This window comes from Cuculus canorus, chromosome 7, assembly GCF_017976375.1.
Source record: "Cuculus canorus isolate bCucCan1 chromosome 7, bCucCan1.pri, whole genome shotgun sequence".
Classification (NCBI taxonomy): domain Eukaryota; kingdom Metazoa; phylum Chordata; class Aves; order Cuculiformes; family Cuculidae; genus Cuculus; species Cuculus canorus.
This window is the reverse complement of record NC_071407.1, coordinates 9595838-9613456: the sequence shown is the minus strand read 5'-3', so window position 1 is coordinate 9613456 and position 17619 is coordinate 9595838. Positions and strand designations below refer to the sequence as shown.

Here is a 17619-nt window from a genome sequence, read left to right as displayed (position 1 = left end):
CCGATCACAGGTTTTGTACTTAAAAAATAATTGTTCCATTGTATGCTGTGAACCTGCCTGTAAACAACAGGCGAAGGGGTATGCTGTTTTGTATTCTCCATGGAGGAAATATCAAATTCAATTGATTAATCGAAGGGGACATTCTTTGATGGAAGGGAACCTTTTCAAACTTTATTAAAAATATTGAATAAACCATGAGCAATCAAAGTTCATAATCTGAACTCCCGCTCTACTTTCTTGGATACAGTAAACCTTCAAAATATCTCATAAAGTAGGAGATGAGATGTCTGTAATAAAAAAGAAAAAATTCAAAGCAGTGTATTCCAAAACCTCTATCTCAGCTGCACCATTGCAGCTCCACAGATTTTACTGAAGTCACTTTGTGTTTCCACTGGAGAGACTGATAATGAGAATTGAGCCGTGGACCTTTCTTCAGTGGCTAATTCAGCAGCATCCTCTCAGTTTCTGTCTTTTCATGGAGGGTCTTTCCCTTATTCTGAAAAAAAGAAATGAGATTGCTATCGGTGAAGGTGCCTGGTGACTGAAGACACACTAGGTATGACCTGCAAGCTGATGACTGTCCTCTCTGTTGCAGGATGAAAGCATCCTATGGCCAAACACAGGATGGATGTTGGGAATGAAGACAAGTGAAATGGAAATTCCCAGAGCTAAGGAGAAAAGGGAACTCAAACAGGTGGAACTAGCATGTCTCTGTCTTGCAATTGGCACTGAAATCATGGGCCCTATGTCAAATATTACGTGTAAAGCCATCATGCTGTTCAAGATCAAATTAAAGCGGACACTAGCAAATAAAATGCTTATATTTAGCAGCAGGAAAAAGTTATTGGAATGCTTCCAGGTATTTTGATGGGAAGAAAGAAAACAATTGAGGGAAAGAATAATTGCAGGCATGCAGGCAAAGAGTGAATGAGAGGAAGTAAACATACTGATTGATCATGGCACAGTAATCTGATGCCCTTTTTTGTTAGATCCAAAGTAGAGCAAGCTCAGAATAAGGAACATTGAGACAGCACAGAGTGAAAGGTGTCATCTGTGGCCAAAAGGGCTCAAATGTACAGACTTGAGTGAGACCCCAGGCAAGCAGTTAGCCCAGGGGCCTGTCTAGGACAGCAACAACAAGAAATGCGAGGATTTGATAGGCACCCTCTGCAATGTTGGGGTTTTTTTTTAATGTAGTGCCCTCTTATATTGTCCCCTCTCTGTCCATATTCCAAACAGAAGTGGAAGGTCGGAGCTGATCCCTATGCCTCAGTGAAGACACAGGCTGAACCTCACAGGGGAATTTTCACAGCCACACCAGACTGTGTGGAGGTTACTCACAGGAGGTGAGTGTGGGGAAGATGTGACTTGCATCCTGGGTCAACCTCTAGGTGGAAGGTGGGATAGAGAGCAGGGGAGGGAAGGACATCTGATTATTTCCTTTGCTCTGAAGGTAGCAGTTCATAATTTCTTTAGAGTGGCACCCCTGACCTGATGGGGAAAACAAACAAAATAATAAAATGAAAAATCCCCTCTCATCCTACGAGCTTTTGGGCCAGCATTCTCACCTGAAAGAAGTGTTTGGGGTCTGTCTGCAAAGCTTCTCCTCTGGCTGAGTCCTCCTTTGCTCTGGAAATGAAGACTGTCCTTTGGAGCAGAGAGATTTGCAGTAAAGAACCTTGAGATTCCCCAGTGAGGGTAAATACAGACCCTTTAAAACTTTGATTAGTTGTTTGGGTCAAAAGAGATCATACTATTTAAAAAACAGCTTTCCTACATCTCAGCCTATCCCACGCAGTACTGCTCTTGAAACGGCTTATTCTAAATACTCCTTTCTGATAAGACAACACATTAAAAAGAAAAAAAGACACTTTATTAAAAAAAGAAGCCCTTTCATAGAGTGACAGATGAATGTAGCGACAGATTAATATAAATTCTAAAACCTGAACATTATCCTCCAAGGCAAAAAGCTCCTAAATACATATGCAACACAAAAATGGCAGAGAAAAATCTCTGACAATGCATTGCACAGAATCATTTATTAGGTCACTATAAATGATCATTTACATGAAACTTGCATTTAATCTAGTATTCAGCCATTCCCTTTTATCTTCTGACTGCATGCATTTGTCGGAGACAGTGGTCTCTCATCCTGTCTCGTCTCACTTCCTGTACCAAGCTGCCTTTTTTTGCAGCTGGTGTATATGTGCATGGAACACAGGGAAGAGAAGGAAATTTGAATACCTCAGTTTCAAACTCATCACTCTTTCTGATTCTGGCATAGACCAAAAGATGAAAATGTCCACCTCTGCTTTAGAGGTGAGCAAGTTCTTTCAAAAACAAATAAAGCCTCAATTGTTCTCTTGGCAGCACAGCCCTTTTGGGTCAAAGCACAGGGGAACAGTCTGGAAGTCGTGGTCTAGGGTGTGCAGAAATATTAGCTTCATTACACTGTGCAGACGTACTCCTCCTGGGGTGTTAGCAATAGCATGTGTGCTCACTGCAGAAATTATCTAGCACTCAAGCAAGGTATTTCAAACCTTGCCCAGTGTATCTTCCTCTGTGGCAATCACTGGAATTGTTGCACCGTGAACTTAATACCCTGAATTTCTGCTTAAAACTGTTGCACAACAAAGCCATCTCATTGACCTGCTTCTTGAAATATCTTGGTCAGGGAAACTGGCCTGATGTAAAATTGTCTCCCTTCTCATAGGAATGCGATTCGTGGCCTCTCTAGGCCATGTCGACACCTCTTGACAAACATGAGTCGATGCCATGGGATTAATATTCACTTTGGGGGCCTCTGAAAATCTGAGTGAGTATTTCCTCATGTGTCTCCTTGTGGTGCGTGCCCAGCTGCCCTGCAAGTCTCCACCACTGATTTCAGTGACTGACAACCAAAGGCATTTCAAACTGAAAGGACGTACTTAAGTATGGTTAGGAACAACAGATAAAATGACCTCAAACAATCCCACATAAAGTCCTTTGTTATTTTCAAAGCACTTTCCCAGCTTGACACCTTTGCTTTTTCATATCCAATATAAAATTCAAGATGTTTTATTCCAGTGCACTACATGAATGTAAAATATAAATATATAAAAACTCATGGTATCTTTTTTGTGCTACTGCTTTGAAAAAGCACCTGAAGTAAACTCAGTCTAAAGATGAAGAAAATTATCAAGAAAATTCCATTTCTTAAACTTTTGTTCCTCACTGTCTCATACGCGTTTAGAACAACTTTTCTCCAGCAAGCATGCCTACAGCAGTAGGGAACAGCCTGGACACAGATGGCTCTGTGGCGACAGCTCAGGACTGCTTGGGGATGAGCACACTGAAGTATTTTGGATATCCCTTGTATTGGAGTCGCACACAGATGGACTGGCTGTCCACTACCCCCGGAGAATACCATGCCCCGACACCTGCGCTGCTCCACTCCGTGCCCACAGCTTCTTTCCTTTACACGTCCTGTCCTTGCCATACACCAGTTGTTGCCAAAATCTTGCTGAAGCCAGAAGTTGCTTTTACACAGCTGCTAAAGCATCAGAACCTGTTCCACTCACATTTACATCCTTCGAGGCTCCGATATGACACTAAGTACCACCTTTCCTCTCTCTTTATTCCTACTTACCTATGTTATTGGTATTACTGGAGAACTTACTTCCACCCTGGCACTGCCCTCCTGTCTGGTGAGCATGGCATCCTGCTGCTGCTCACTGTCTTACAAGGTTTCTTCTGACCGGCTCAGTACATAGGTGAGCACAAGAAGCAGTACGATGACCTTTGTGCTGTGCATGGCTCAGCACGTCAGTCCTGCTGGTCAGGTGCAAGGAGAGAGCTAAAGGGAAGAAATGCAGTCCCATCTCTCAGAAAAGGGTCCTGGTTTGTACAGTGAGGACCCTCCTGGTTTCGTGACACTCTTTCTCTGGGATGCAAAAGATGAGTAGAAATAATCATCTGTGATACTGTTCCCAAAAAGTTGATATCTGATTTCTGCTTTCTTTTCGGCTAATTGCTGTGATTAAATTGCTTTGAAATTACCGCAGAGTAACTGGGTATGGATTTGGGACTCATGTGTACACAGAAATTGAAGTAAATCAGTTCAGAGGTGTTTGGAATAGGCATAACTGGCAGCACACGGCAAAGCAAATAGTTAGGTGAATTTGACGTTGAGTACGTCAAAAAATGTTTTAAGCTGTGACTTGGAGAACTCAAGCCAGGAACAATAAGCTTGTCTGGAGAATTCTGGTATTAGAAACTAAAGGATATGGAACTGTGTCCAAGGTAAATATTGACGTGACTCAAGATGAACTAGTAAAACATTTAATGAAGCTGAAAATAAGGCATCTGGGATAGATGTTTATTGTTAAAAATGAAACATTTGAGCAAAAGTAGCATAGTGATGATGGAGGTTATTCATAGGGAAGCCAAGTTGGGGAAACAGCATCATCTGAAAGAAACTGACTCCAGCTATTTGTGAAACATGGAAAAAATTAGAAGTACAACAGAGCTAAAAATGTAAGTGAATAGCAAACAGTCGTTACAGACATTCAGAGTGGATTTTGGAGGCTGAATCATACCAAGGGACAAATTACTCAGGTGTCCAGAATAACTCTATTGACTTTGATGGATTTCTCTGTATTTGCCTTTGTGTAATTGAGAGTTTACTCCCTTGTGCTGTGTGAGGACTGAATATTAAGAAACTTTGAGAAGAAATACTGACTTTCATTCATTCCAGTATCATTCTCTTGATGATAGAGAAGTTACATTAACTTCACAACGCATTTCAGGAACATGCTTGGAGCTTTTTCCTTTTGTGCAGCAGGGAAAAAAAGCATTACACAATACTGTGAAAATAATCAGAAAGTCTCCATTAAGCTGGAAATGAGAATAAATTGTGCTGCTATATTAGAAGTCTTATTCACATGTAAGTCTACAGTGTTATCAGAATGCTGTGGTGAGCCAACATTACATTTGCATGTTCGCCAGTGTTGGAGATATTGGGGAAGACATGCCAAAAATTTAAATTGCCTGCTCTACAAACCAGCTTTTTTTCTACCTTGGAAATACAAGACTAATGCATAAGGACTGATTACATACAAAAGGTACACTTGATCTGTTCCCACGTAGCATGCCTTTATTTGTACTGGCACTGCTATTATTTATATATATACACAAATGCAATAAACTATTTGGAGATTATAGCCATGCAGCTGTAGTCTTCCAGATGGTTTCATAGTGCAATACAAGGATGTCCCAACCCCAAGGCACAGGATGACCCGTACAGCTGACCATGTGGCAGAAGGAATAGCAGAGAGGGATGCCCAGGGAAGGTAGCAATTAGGAGAGCCTGCTATGCTGGGGCTGCGCATCCACCCTTGCTCCTTGGCTGCTTCTGATGGATTCAGGAAAACAGTAATTGTAGTGTTTGGCTCTGCTCAAAACCTTTATCCTAGGAAGAGGTGAATGCTACAATCTCTCTTTGTCCTCCAAACAGCTTTTTGGAAAGCTGGGGTCCAAAATAATTTAAGAGTTTAAGCATAACCATCAACTTCTTGGACTAGAATTAGAAAATCCGCAGAGAAACCCTCCGCTTCCTTCGTCTCCTATTTATTGAGAAGGTTTCCTTTGGCTAGCCTTCTTGTTAAGACCATGATCAAATCACTGTTGCTGGTAGATTTTATTACAAACATAAACAAATAGCAAGTTATTTTGTTGTTGTCTCGAGCTTCAAAGCTGAAACTGGTCCTAGCATTGGTAGGTTCTACCATACTGACATCCAATTGGAATATAAAGGAGATGTTGATAATATAAAACATGTGTTGCTTGTTTAGATCACTGAGCATCTCTTAAATGCTCTCTGCAAAGCACCTTGTTATGTTGATCGACCAGCAACCTCAGCCAAAATAATGCTAGAGCTGCAAATTCTTTGAGATGTTGCACAGCAGCACTGTGGTATCCCAAAGGGTGCTCTTCCCAGTGCTGCTCGCCCCGGAGGAGGATGTTGACACAAGTGGCGGATGCTTAGGATCACTGCTGACCTTGCTTTCTGAAACTCGTGTGCAGCAAAAGTCTTCTCTGGTCATAGCAGGCAGGATTTAGTGAATATAAAAATACTTCAAAAGCAAATAAGGGCTTTTTGTTGTCATTCCCCCAACACTAATTTTATTGGGTTTGTGCTCATAAAAATATTGGCTGATTAGACCACTATCAGGAGTGCAAAGGTTTTGACTAGAAATTGCATGTAAAACCAGATAGGTGTAACACCTTGGTAGCAATAGGTTGAGATTTTCCTGTTTCCTTACTTTTAGAACCCAACCAACATAACTTTTTTCTGTCATTGTAACATTTGGCACTATTCTCATATGTACAGACTGCAACATCTGCAACTTTTAAAAATTAATATGAAATTCCATAGTTGTATAAGCCTTGCTCATTTTAATGGTCCTAACCAAGCAGCTTAGCTTTGATGCAAACTGAGATGCAGTCAGTAGATAAAGTGCTCTACTTGCACAAAGCAAGTTCTTGTCTGTGTGGTTGATACTCGTGGAAGATGATCACAGTGTAAGGTCATGCTGTTGAGGAACAGAACATGGACTTAAGATGCTGGCACGTAGAAACTTAATAGGCTACTAGTAGGTGGAATCATGGGTGATACATTGCAAAGCAATTGCATTGACTTGAGGAAAGTTTATTCTGTCAGCCACTATCCACAGAGATCCAGCAGGAAGGTGTTTGCAAGTAGAGGGTGAGGTGTCTTCTTCCACACCGCTAGAGATTTTGTAATCATTATGTGAGGATCACAGGGTGATGCACAAGAAATAGAAAGCTTTGTGGGAGAGAAACAGTTGTACAGGAGGTGAAAAAGGAGGCTGTGAGTGTCCTGGCATTACTCATTATCCCAAGTCAATGCACTCAGCAACGTTCTACTGATTAGAGGAGCTTGCCTAACATGAGGGGAGAGAAAGTTTGTAATCTCCCTATATACAAGTTACCATTTACTGTGTGCAATTCTTCTTGCTATATGGCACTAGTGTTAAAAACAGAAATTTAAACATTTAAGGTCTCTCTTAATTCTGTCTAAAAACATGGTGGCCACATTGTGGGTGAAAATTTGCCACAAGAGAGGGATTCCTGGAGCTGCCTGTTTATCTGTGGCTGTGGCCATTTAACATCCTACACTGGGCAGCTTGTTGTCACTTTGACACATGCGCTGGAAGCAGGCAGGCTGCAGTGCAAGACTCTGCTTCCCAAGAGCAGCTGCCCATGAATCTGCATACCTAGCGCCAGTTTTTGGTACTGTAGTCCATGTGCTCTCCTCCAGGGTCTTCCGGTGAAGAGGGATCACAGGATCACTGTGATGTTATGGTCCAGATACTTAAAAAGTTATAATAAATCAAACAAGAGCATAAACTGTGGGCCATGTGAGACACAGCACAAGTAATCCCTGCTCATGTGTTCTAAGGAGCAAGCCACCCATCTCTTGGCTTCTTTTTTTCCCTTTAATCCCTGTATTTGAGGGATTGTATTTCAATACTGGCATGTTGATGTTTCGTTTTGCCCATTTAAAATGCTGTAAAAGCACACTGTATGTGGATGTGTACTTGACTGTGCATGTATCTTATTGAAAGCCATAAAATGACCAAGTCATTGCAGATTCAGAGATGTTGCAAGTATGGTTCAGCATTTCCAGGTTTATCGAAATAATGGTCCCTTGTTTGTCTTTTTAGAGGCAGGCAGAGTAGAAACATAGCTGTGAACAATAATATAAACCTTGTTGCTACCAAGCACTTGGCAAGCAGTTTTAGGAATGCTTCTGTTTTTCATACATGCATCTAAAGCCGTAGAGAACTCTCTGACTGCAATGTATTTCAGCATAAGGGAGAAGGAAAAATAAAATCAGGCTGTATATTTCATATGTTCAGTAGTGAAGGACTGAAGCAGACAGGTGCTTTGCTGAAAAGAATGAAAGTTCCAAACAGCTGATTCATGATGAAGTAACATGCTTTTAGATTAGAAGGTTTACTGTAGTTGAACCTCATGCCATCCCTCTAGCTGATATCTTAGATGAATCAGCAACTTGCTATTTTTATCTCAGCTGTACCGACGGAGTTTATAATATTGTTCTGTCAGTGCTATTTATACATCATCACATGCCTGACTACTCTGGGCTGTGCTTTGTTTCCATGGTCTTGGATGATGTCATCGTGGAGTAGGCAGTTGTATTAAACAAAGGCTTTCTTTACGACGACAATTAAAGCTTGTGGCAAAGTAGAATACCAGAGTCATTGAAATACAAAGATAAGCTCTCCAGTTCTAATGTAGTTGTACACAGGACTTTCAGTGCTTCAGTAGCTGGTACCCCTGCGGAACAGCTTCAAGTCCTACAGCTGTCGGTGCCACATCTGCCTGCCCTTAGAGACAGAGATGTGTAGGGAGCAGTGCACTCTCACGTCTGGGACCGCTCTGTTTGGAGGACTTGCTAATGGTATAAGCATTTGGGATGGGGAAGGAAAAAATGGTCCTCCATGAAGGAGATTTTCTACTGGACCCTTTCTACATTATCTCCTCAGTTATCCACACACAGAGAAACAGGGTTTCTCTTTTGTTTTTTTTCTGCCTGAAAATATTCATCCATCTTAAATGGTTTTGCTGTATTGGGAGGTTTTGAGGATGCCTGTGAAGGCCTGGCCAGCCTTGAAGCCTGCAGCCTTGCCATGTGCATCTTCCTGAAGCCAGGGGACTGAACCCTACTGTAGTATGAAGCAGTAAAAAATCTACAAATGATTTGTGAAGGAAGAATTTGGTGTCCCCAGCTGATTGCCTTTTGATTTGTGATGTTCCAGAAAGCCTGAAATTCTTCACTCTGTTCCTGTTCCCCAGTGCGTCACGTGCATTTCCAGCTGTTTATCATCATTCCATAAGACCAGCAGCATGTCAACATCAACAGCTGCGTTCTTCTCATTTGCTACTTGAGCTCTTGGAGTTTTAACCACGAAAGCTGTCGATCAGCGCTGGTCAGACAACGGTGTGTTTAGCTTTTCCCTAGAAGCTGTTTCTCAGGAGCTCCATATGTCCCCCAGCCAAGCCATGATAAACATGTCACTGGGTCACAGATGGAGGCAAAGGAAAGAAAGTGTTACCCCCACCCTCCGCTTATGCTTTGCGGTATGGTCACAATAACTCAGCAATTTATTTCAGAAGCACTCATCAGTTGGACACAATTACTAGCTATCCCAGAGACTGAGCTGGGACATGTTTATGTTGTGGTTTTCAACCTCTCCTGATTTGCAGACTTCTACCTCCATTTTCCAATGGAGGTTCAGACCCAAGTGTGGAAAGCTGCTGTCAACAAGGTTAATTTTTCCCCCTGTTAGCCTTCACAGACTCTCCAGTATGTTCTACAGACGCTCAGGGACCTGCACTCAGAGCGCTGGTCTGGCCCTCGGAGAAACTGGCTCAATTGCCTTTTTGCAGCTAGAGTGGCCACTCCTCACTTGGGAACAACCCTTCCCAGGGCTCTGACATTTTTTAGCTCCCCTTAAATGACTTCTTTCTAAAGCCTCCTTCCAAAGTTTGGCTCTGCACAAATCATGTCAGCATCTAATGAAAGCTCAAAACAGAAACAGAACGGTATAAATAGAAATTAAGTAAATTAGGAAGAGGTGCCAAAGCAGCAAAACCCTAATGATAGCTGTGGCGGTGTGTGCTTGTGCAGTGCAGCTTCCAGCACTCGCCCGAGTGCCAGGCTGCCTCTCAGTATTCTTAGAAACATATGCACGTGCTCTGTCACTGGCACTGCCTGCTCAGCCTTGGACAAGCTTTAGCGTCTTCTCACAGACCCTTTAGAGAGCTTGGGTTCATGCAGAGAGTTGGTGCCAGAGCCCCAGCGCCGCCAGCAGCAGCCTCTCTGGGGCTGGATAGTAAACTGTGCTTGTGCCATCTGGTCAATGCAAATAGCCTTACCCTCCCTCCAACCAGATTTTGTGGAATGGTGGTCTACCTGCATTGTCAACTCAGAAGTGATGCTATATGGTTTATTTCCTTCATGAAATAAATGAAACTTGGGCCAGATTCCTAGCTGGTAAAAATCGACACGACTAAGGTGAAGTAATTTGTGCCACTTGATGGTCTGTGTTATACCAGAGCTGGAAAGACATAGCACGTAATTTGCTACTTATTCATTATTGATGCCATTTTTCCATAGGGCCATTGATCACAAGTGAACAGGGGATAAATGGGAGAGAGACATTCCCTGTAAGCAGCATAACAACGGTGGACTCTGGCTTAAAATCCTTCCAGAAATGGCAAGTGGTTTTAAAACTGTGGGGTGCTGGGTCTGCTCGGGTAGCCCTGAGCCCCTTGGCTGTGCTCCTGCTCTTTTTTTGCTTTTCCACAGAGGGCAGTTTGGTGCCCTCAGAGCTGCTCTGGAGATCACTCACCCAAGTCTCATTTTTCACCCCCAGTTCTCTTTATTCTGCCAATTAGGACATGCTTAGTTTGAAACCACAGTCAAGGTTTTAGTAAATCTTTTGGATGGGAAGAGGATATGGAGTCAAGAAAAGAGGGATGAAATGTCACTCCTGGGCTGCTTAGGCTACATGTCTGTTTTGGCCCTACCATATACTGAATTGAAGACCTGTGCTTCTGCAAGGGGAAGCCTAGAAAGGGAAGTTTAGCAGGTCTTCATGTGATGCCATCTTGCTTGAGTTTATGCTGATACAGACTGCATCATGCTGAATCTTTGTTGCTTTTTTTCTGTGTCCTGTTTCCTTCCTTGCCATCCTGGCTTGCAGGTATGTAGAGGACTCTGGGGCAAGGGAGAGGGAATAGTTGCTCTTCTGCAAAGACCTCTTGGTCTTCTGAAGCTCATAGAAGCTGCCACACGTGAGCACGGTCAAACTGGATGTCTTCTTCAATGCTGCAAAACAAATGGTGAACTGTTAAGCAGCGTTTTAGGGAAAGGCAACATCTCCTGTTAGAGCAACTGATACGCTCAGGACTGAGTGGACAAGGTTTTGGGCACACGGTTCTGTGTAATTAAAAGGAGCTCACTGAATGAATGGGCCTGGAGTAAGGTAGGCAAAAAATAGAAAGAGCCATCTGTCAGTACGCTACTGGATGGCAAATTGGGAAGCCTCAGGTCTCAACTGCTGAATGTCCTCCCTCGTTTCCTTGCAAAACAGAGACAGGAATAGCACTCCCTCCTTGGTCACTGGGCACAGCTCAGTGCAGTGGGGCATCTGTGTGAGCTCTCCTAACGTGCTTCTGCAGCAGCAAGGATGCTGCGGTGTGTGCCGGGATGCATTTCTGCCCTGAGGACCACCATCTTCCTGTGGTCGGGCAGTAGGAAAAGTTGCTATGGTAGAAAAGGTAGGGAAATGACTTGAGGCAGGTTCATCTCTGCCATCTCCACCTGCTTGGGCAGGAGAATTTCCTTCACGGTGAACAGTCCAGCTGCAAAGCCTGAAACAGAGAAGAGGCAGCCAAGCTGGGGCTGATTTATCAGGATGAGATCCTTACCTTGCTTTGAGATGTTACCTCTACAAATGGTACTTAAACGTTTATTATAAACATGTATGTAATGTGTTTAATGACTGATTTTTGGAGTTGCCACATGTATTGTAAACATCATTAATGCAGTGCTATAGAAAGGACTTAGTCCAAATTAAAGGCAGGAAATTCCAAGGTATTGTTCTTATGGAAACTGTGACAGCTGAATTATATGGGCTTGTTAAGGAACTAAAGATAACCCCATTCAGAGATAAAAGCATTATGTATGAGCAAGGAAAGTGAATTACAGTTGCAGTGGGAGCCATAAGTCTGAATATCTTGACTGTTGTGTGCAGTAAATGGATACTCCACTATGCCGTTATATTAATTTGGTACTTTTTATTTCAGGGAAAAATCTTGAAATCTTTTTCCTTAGAATTCCAGTGGTGGTAATGGAGAGTTTTAAATCCAGAAGGATTCAGACAAGGGGATTCAACACCTGGTTTGTGTAGGTAGGACAAATTTCCATCTCGATTGGTTCTTCTTGTGGTTTGGTGGCGAGTGTAACTGTGGAAGCATTCTAGGTTGTCTTCAGACTCACCATGAGGAGACTGCACAACTTTGATTTCTTGCTGATCACAACCTCTTCTTTTGGGACAAAAACCATGGCAGGACACTGGTGAATAAAAGCCATCTGTCAGCACCCATAGCGCAATCTCTAGGGCCCTGCACCGCTTCCCACCACAGCACACACTTGCTTACAGACAGCGGGACTCGCAGGCTGCGTACAGCCTCCCAGTGGCTCTCGGGATGTCCATTGGGATGAAGGTCCCCCAAATACCTGGCTGCCATCAGCCATGCTGCAGTCTTACAGCATCCAGGCTGTTGGCTTGGCAGGGGATCTTGGGGTAGCACTTTGGGCTGAGGAGAGCATCCTCTGCCAACTTCATTGTTACCTTTGTTTGAGGGCAAGTGACAGAGGCAATGGGTTTTGGTATCTGCTGCCCCTGGCGAGTGACCGTCCCAAGGCAGCATTTTGGCACCTGTTAATCCCCGCTCTAGGCGGGCAAAGAAAAAGGATGCTTCTGCTGGCAGATTTGGGAAGAGATGCTTTCCTTTTAGCATCAAGTCAGAATTTAACAATAAGAAAACCTGATCAAAAAAATGTATTTCCTATGGTTGTTCTTTATCCAGAGCTTGAAACGTGGCATTCATGCACTTGCTGTGCTCTGAGATCCAGGGAAGCAGCTGGTCAGTTGGGCCCCTCTCTGGGCTGAGCCTGGGCTTGGGCTCTGCCTCAGCTCTGGCAGAAAACGATGGCTGGGTTTTCCAGAGTGGCTACAGGAAAAGTGTTTCTCTAATTTTATTGTAACACCACTACCGTGCCGCTAGTTTTTCTCCTCTGAGACAGTAATCGGTCTAAGTTTTGTTGCCATAACGTTACGCACGTGGAATTTGAGACATTTTGCTTCTGCTTTCCTTTGTTTTAATCAGGCTTGCTTGAAATGTCATATTTAAATGAGAAAAACAGCACGGCTGTAGAAATCTCAGCCATAGACTGTGAGGCAGTAACTGTGTACAGAGCTTGGCACGAGGCACTGGAACTACCTGAGATCTCTAATTGCCACCTATAAATATCAATTATCAGTATGTGTAGAGAGGGTGAGTGCAGAGGACAGAAAGTAGTTTTACTCTATGCTGTAGTATGATTCATGCTTTTAAGATCAAGATTAAAAGTCTCTGTTAGGTTCCAAACTATGATTTTATTTTCATTTACATCAAAGGATTTAAGAGCCTTCAAAACCCAGCATTTTTAAAAATAACTTAAAACATACTGCCTGGCAAAGCTAGTCCCAGTTACCGCTGAAGCAGCCAGGCTCTCCTCATATAAAGTAAATAACTGAAAAATCGGAATTAAAGAAATACCTTGTCCTCAATTTAACTCTGACAGCTTTTATTGTATTTTTGTTTCAGGAAAAAGACATTATGAAACGCGGACCTTTGTAGCCAGGACATAGCCCTGGGTGATAAGCCCTGCAGATCAGCAGAAATTATGAACCATAAAAGCTTGTGTATGGGTTCAGAGCCTTGATTTGAATTTTTTGGGCTTGTTTGTATTTCAAAAGCAAAGCCACTGAATTACATCTTGAAAACAATATTCCAGCACAGGTTTCCTCAAAACACAGCCCAGGTTTGATCAAAAGGTTCTCGAGTTTGCAAACCCTTTGACAACCCTGATGCGTGTTTACACTTTCAAAGTAAACCCCAAACCAAGTGCATTTGCATGGACTAGCATCTTGCTATAGAGCTTGATATTTATTTTCACCCCAGTTCTTGCCAAAATCCCATCCGTGCCCTGAGACTAGGCTTTCAAGGCTGGCATTCTAATATTTTTATCGACAAACATGCCAGCAGGCACAAAAAATAAATATCTACACCCAAACAAAATATTTAGCTGTATTTGTAAAACCCCAAATAAAAAGCAATTTTGTATTTTGGTTTAATCTAATATCCATTCATGTGGATCAGACTGCACAGTGTTTGCTTGTCCAAACCACTAAGATAATCCTTACTGCCTATAGAAATACATTTTAATTACAGAGCAATAAATATTGTGTCTTTTTTTTGCTGCGCGCATTTTTTTTTATCAGCAGACAAAAGCTGACATTTATTTTACTGATAGCCCTATATTTCCCCTCCCGCTACCACCGCAGCAGAATTTCCCTCGCCCAAGGAAATTGAGAGGATCAGAGCACATCTGATGTTCCATTAATTTAAAACGGCTGCCAGGACTTGCATATTGTAGCAGCTTTAAAGTGATTGAATTTGGATTATTTCAAACTCTGGAAAGTCCTGCCTTGCCTGACAGAGGCGTATCGAGTGACAAAATAAAATACAGCCACGGTACAAGAGTGCCGGCGTGTCCATCCATACATATTCTCCTCCTGGCGCGTACAGCCTTGCAACAGGCGGATTAAAAGCAATGGAAAGAAGAATCTTAATTTTTGTTATTTTTGGGAACAGACCCCTTTTTGAGGCTGTAGCCCAGCGAGGTGGAGACACCTGGTGTTTGCTGTGGCAAATTCACTGCAGACACGGGCAGGGGGAGAGGAGAGCAGGGTGAGGGGCTCAGCCCCAGGCTGCTGCCTTCCTCCTCCTCCTCCTCCTCTTCCTAAGGCACCAGGGCCCCTCACACAACAGGGCTGTGTGTGTTGTGGGGGGATCTTCACCCTGTCAGCTGCTAAATTAAAGCGCTAACTTTCGGGTAATAACTATTTCATAATGCTTAGAGAACAGCTCATGTAACGTAGTTCCAAAAGGAGAAAAAAAAAGAAAAAGTTTACGCTCGGCCAAAGGAATATTAAAGTTTCACTACAAAAGAAATATTGTGGCTGCCAAGGCCTGATTACTCATGAAATCCACGGCATTATCATCATCCATCACTGCCATTCTTTTAATGACCAAACGAAAAAGAGAGGCATCAAAGTTGGAGTGGTGTCGTCGTCCTTTTTCGAGAGCAAAGCTCCCTAAATATAGGATGAATACTAGAGCTCGACATATTTTTTTACCAAAAAAATTGAAAAATCCTTTGAATGAATCACAAAACATATGTTATGTTTTGCTGTAAAAGCCATGAAGTTTATGCAGTGCTCTATCATGGTGACTGCTTGGCTTTTCATGCATTCCTAAATTACCATGTAATCTAAAACCTTGTTTTCAGCTGCTCTATATTGGAAAGTCCCTTGCAATAATCAGGATGATTACAGGCTAGTGTGGAGAACAAAACTTGTTTGTATTATTGCTAATAAAAATGCAGTTTATCAGAAATTTTACCTTTTCAAGGGAAAAATAAAAATAATAATAATAAACTCGCTCTCCTCCCTTGCTGGAAATATTCTAAGCATGGAATTAATTTTGGCCGCTCTATGACTTAAGAACACATGGATACTTGGTGTAAAAATATGTTTCTTTCCTGTAGGGACTTGACTCTAATTGGTGTGCCAAAACCATCTCACAGAGATTTCATTGTCTTATCTACTTACATCATCTTAATGCGATTTTATTTTACTCTGTCAAAGTCATATTAATGTAAATGTGTTCTTGATAGCAAACAGAGTTCTTTTTTATGCTAAACGGGATTCAGCTGACTCTAATAAAACAGCTTGCAATCCATTAGGCTATAACTGTAATATAGTTATTTTGTTTCCCAAATAAAGACTGGGTCGGAAAGCTGTATAAAGATTTTTGTCTTGTTTTTCCACAATAATTGCTTGGGTGGGGTTACATTCTGATCTTTAAATGAATAGTATCGCTTGGAACAAACACTTCATATATCTTTTATCTTCCCCTTGCAATACAGTTCTGAGTTTTCTTTGAAAATGCAAAGCTACTTTTCCAGATAAGTCATCAAAATGTTTCCAAAGTATTTTAACTGCCAGATTAACTATATCTTGAATACAAAGATAGATGGCTTACATTCTTTATGCAGAAATTCTGCCAATGCATAGCAACTAGCAACAAATTAATTTCTTTTGCAACAGTGCGGGGGGGGGGGTGAAGGGGGAAGAGAAAACTCTGCTTTGCTATGCAAAGCTCAAAAAGGTAAATAGATATTTTAAAAAAAAGTAAGGTTACTCGTTCTGAAAGGGTAATCTGTAAGCAAAGAACAGAGGATTAAACATACATTTGCTCTCTTCACAGAGTCTGTGTTCTAGCCTTCTCTTAATGTATTCAGCTAATTAAGGACTGCAGTGACCTTGTGGCAGATTTTGAAATCTAGGATTTTTTTTTTATTATTTTATTTTTATTTCTTTGAATGTTGCTTGCCCTGCAGAGCTTAATACAATCTGTTTCAGGTCAAAGTCTGTTTATGTCAGCAATGTTCATACTACACAACTAAAATGTTTTAATGCATTTATCAACTGGAAAATATTGCAAACATTTCATTTCCTTTGATACAGACACAAAAAACCCTCTGCCTTCATTGCAAATTCTTGTTCATATGAATCACTCTGAGTAATATTTGCTTGAACTTTCGTGTGGTTCTACAAACAGCCTTTATATGGCTGGACTTCAAAGCTGCTAGAAATAAAGGTTAGAAATGTGATAGGAGTAATCTATTATTAGGCATGAAACATTAAACCACTTTTAGTTATAAGCCTTAAAACCTGAATAATCTGGGTTTTTAACTTGCTGCATATTTATTGTGTTTTCAGTTACTTAAGTCATTTAGCATGGAGGGACTGTTTTGAACAGAAATATTTTCCATAGGAATACGAACCACAATTGGGTTTAATTTTTCCTAATATTTAATTTAGAAAAACTGCAATATTATAGCAGACGTCTCATATGTCAAAGCTGAAATACTCATCTTAGTGTCTCTTGCAGTGTAAAATTAATCTCTTACCAGCACGCTGACCCAAAAGGCAGGTTTTAGTGAAATAGGCCCTGGGTGGTGGGAAGGAAAGATAAAATCTCGTTCTTCAAATAGCAGGGAGGGGCAAAAAATTCCTGCTATTGACATCTAATGGAAAAAAAACCGACCCAAATGTGTGTGTGAGAGAAGTCCCTTTGACAAATCACCGTGTGCTGTTGGCAGTTCATCCCTCGCTGCCCCTGCGGTGGGGATCTTCATTGTCAGATCTGCACGGGGGCATCGCGTGCTCGGGAGCTCTGACCATGTGCTGTCACCTTTGCCCGTTCCCTCCCCTTGGTGTAGTTACAGTGCAAAGAACACATTAAGGGTCCAAGAGAGGCTGGGTGATGTGGGCGGATTGCGATGGATTTGGGGGACTCCATTCAGCTGATGGAAGGGTAGGTAGGAACGACATTCCAACTTAGCAAAGTTTTGTTCTGATTAAGTTTGTGTACTAATACTGTAGATTAAAAATAAGCCCCGCAGTTGAAAATGCATAACTGTTCAAGTCAAACAGGTCAGCCAGAAATAAACCATCATTTGAAATCCAGAATTTTAAACCCTTGTGAGCCTGGGAAAGCACAGAGCTGCACTCTGGGCCCTACCGTGGTCCCAGCAGCTGGCTTTCCGGCTACCCCATGCTGGGTGGGACAGGTGGATTCAGTGGCCGCTTTCTTGCAGAGGTGCAGTGGGCTCAGCGCTGCCACATGCCC

General features: G+C 42.2%; 1 protein-coding gene across 16 annotated transcripts in view; it reads left to right on the top strand.

The window, feature by feature from the left end:
- Nucleotides 1-15707, top strand: part of CABCOCO1 (ciliary associated calcium binding coiled-coil 1) — a 319312-nt gene extending 303605 nt beyond the window's left edge. For 12 of the 16 annotated variants that reach the window (XR_008450697.1, XR_008450701.1, XR_008450700.1 and 9 more), the window contains 5 exons: nucleotides 596-694; nucleotides 1240-1346; nucleotides 2714-2815; nucleotides 11899-12002; nucleotides 13465-15707. Coding sequence is in view for 3 of the 16 variants with exons in the window: in XM_054071701.1 (XP_053927676.1) it covers nucleotides 596-694; nucleotides 1240-1346; nucleotides 2714-2807 (300 nt within the window). In the remaining 13 variants the exon portion in view is untranslated. Of the gene's footprint in view, nucleotides 1-595; nucleotides 695-1239; nucleotides 1347-2713; nucleotides 2816-3232; nucleotides 3607-10204; nucleotides 11052-11898; nucleotides 12003-13464 lie in introns of those variants that run through there. The other 4 variants (XM_054071701.1, XM_054071700.1, XM_054071703.1 and 1 more) reach the window with 4 other exon arrangements.
- Nucleotides 15708-17619: the final 1912 nt, after the last annotated feature.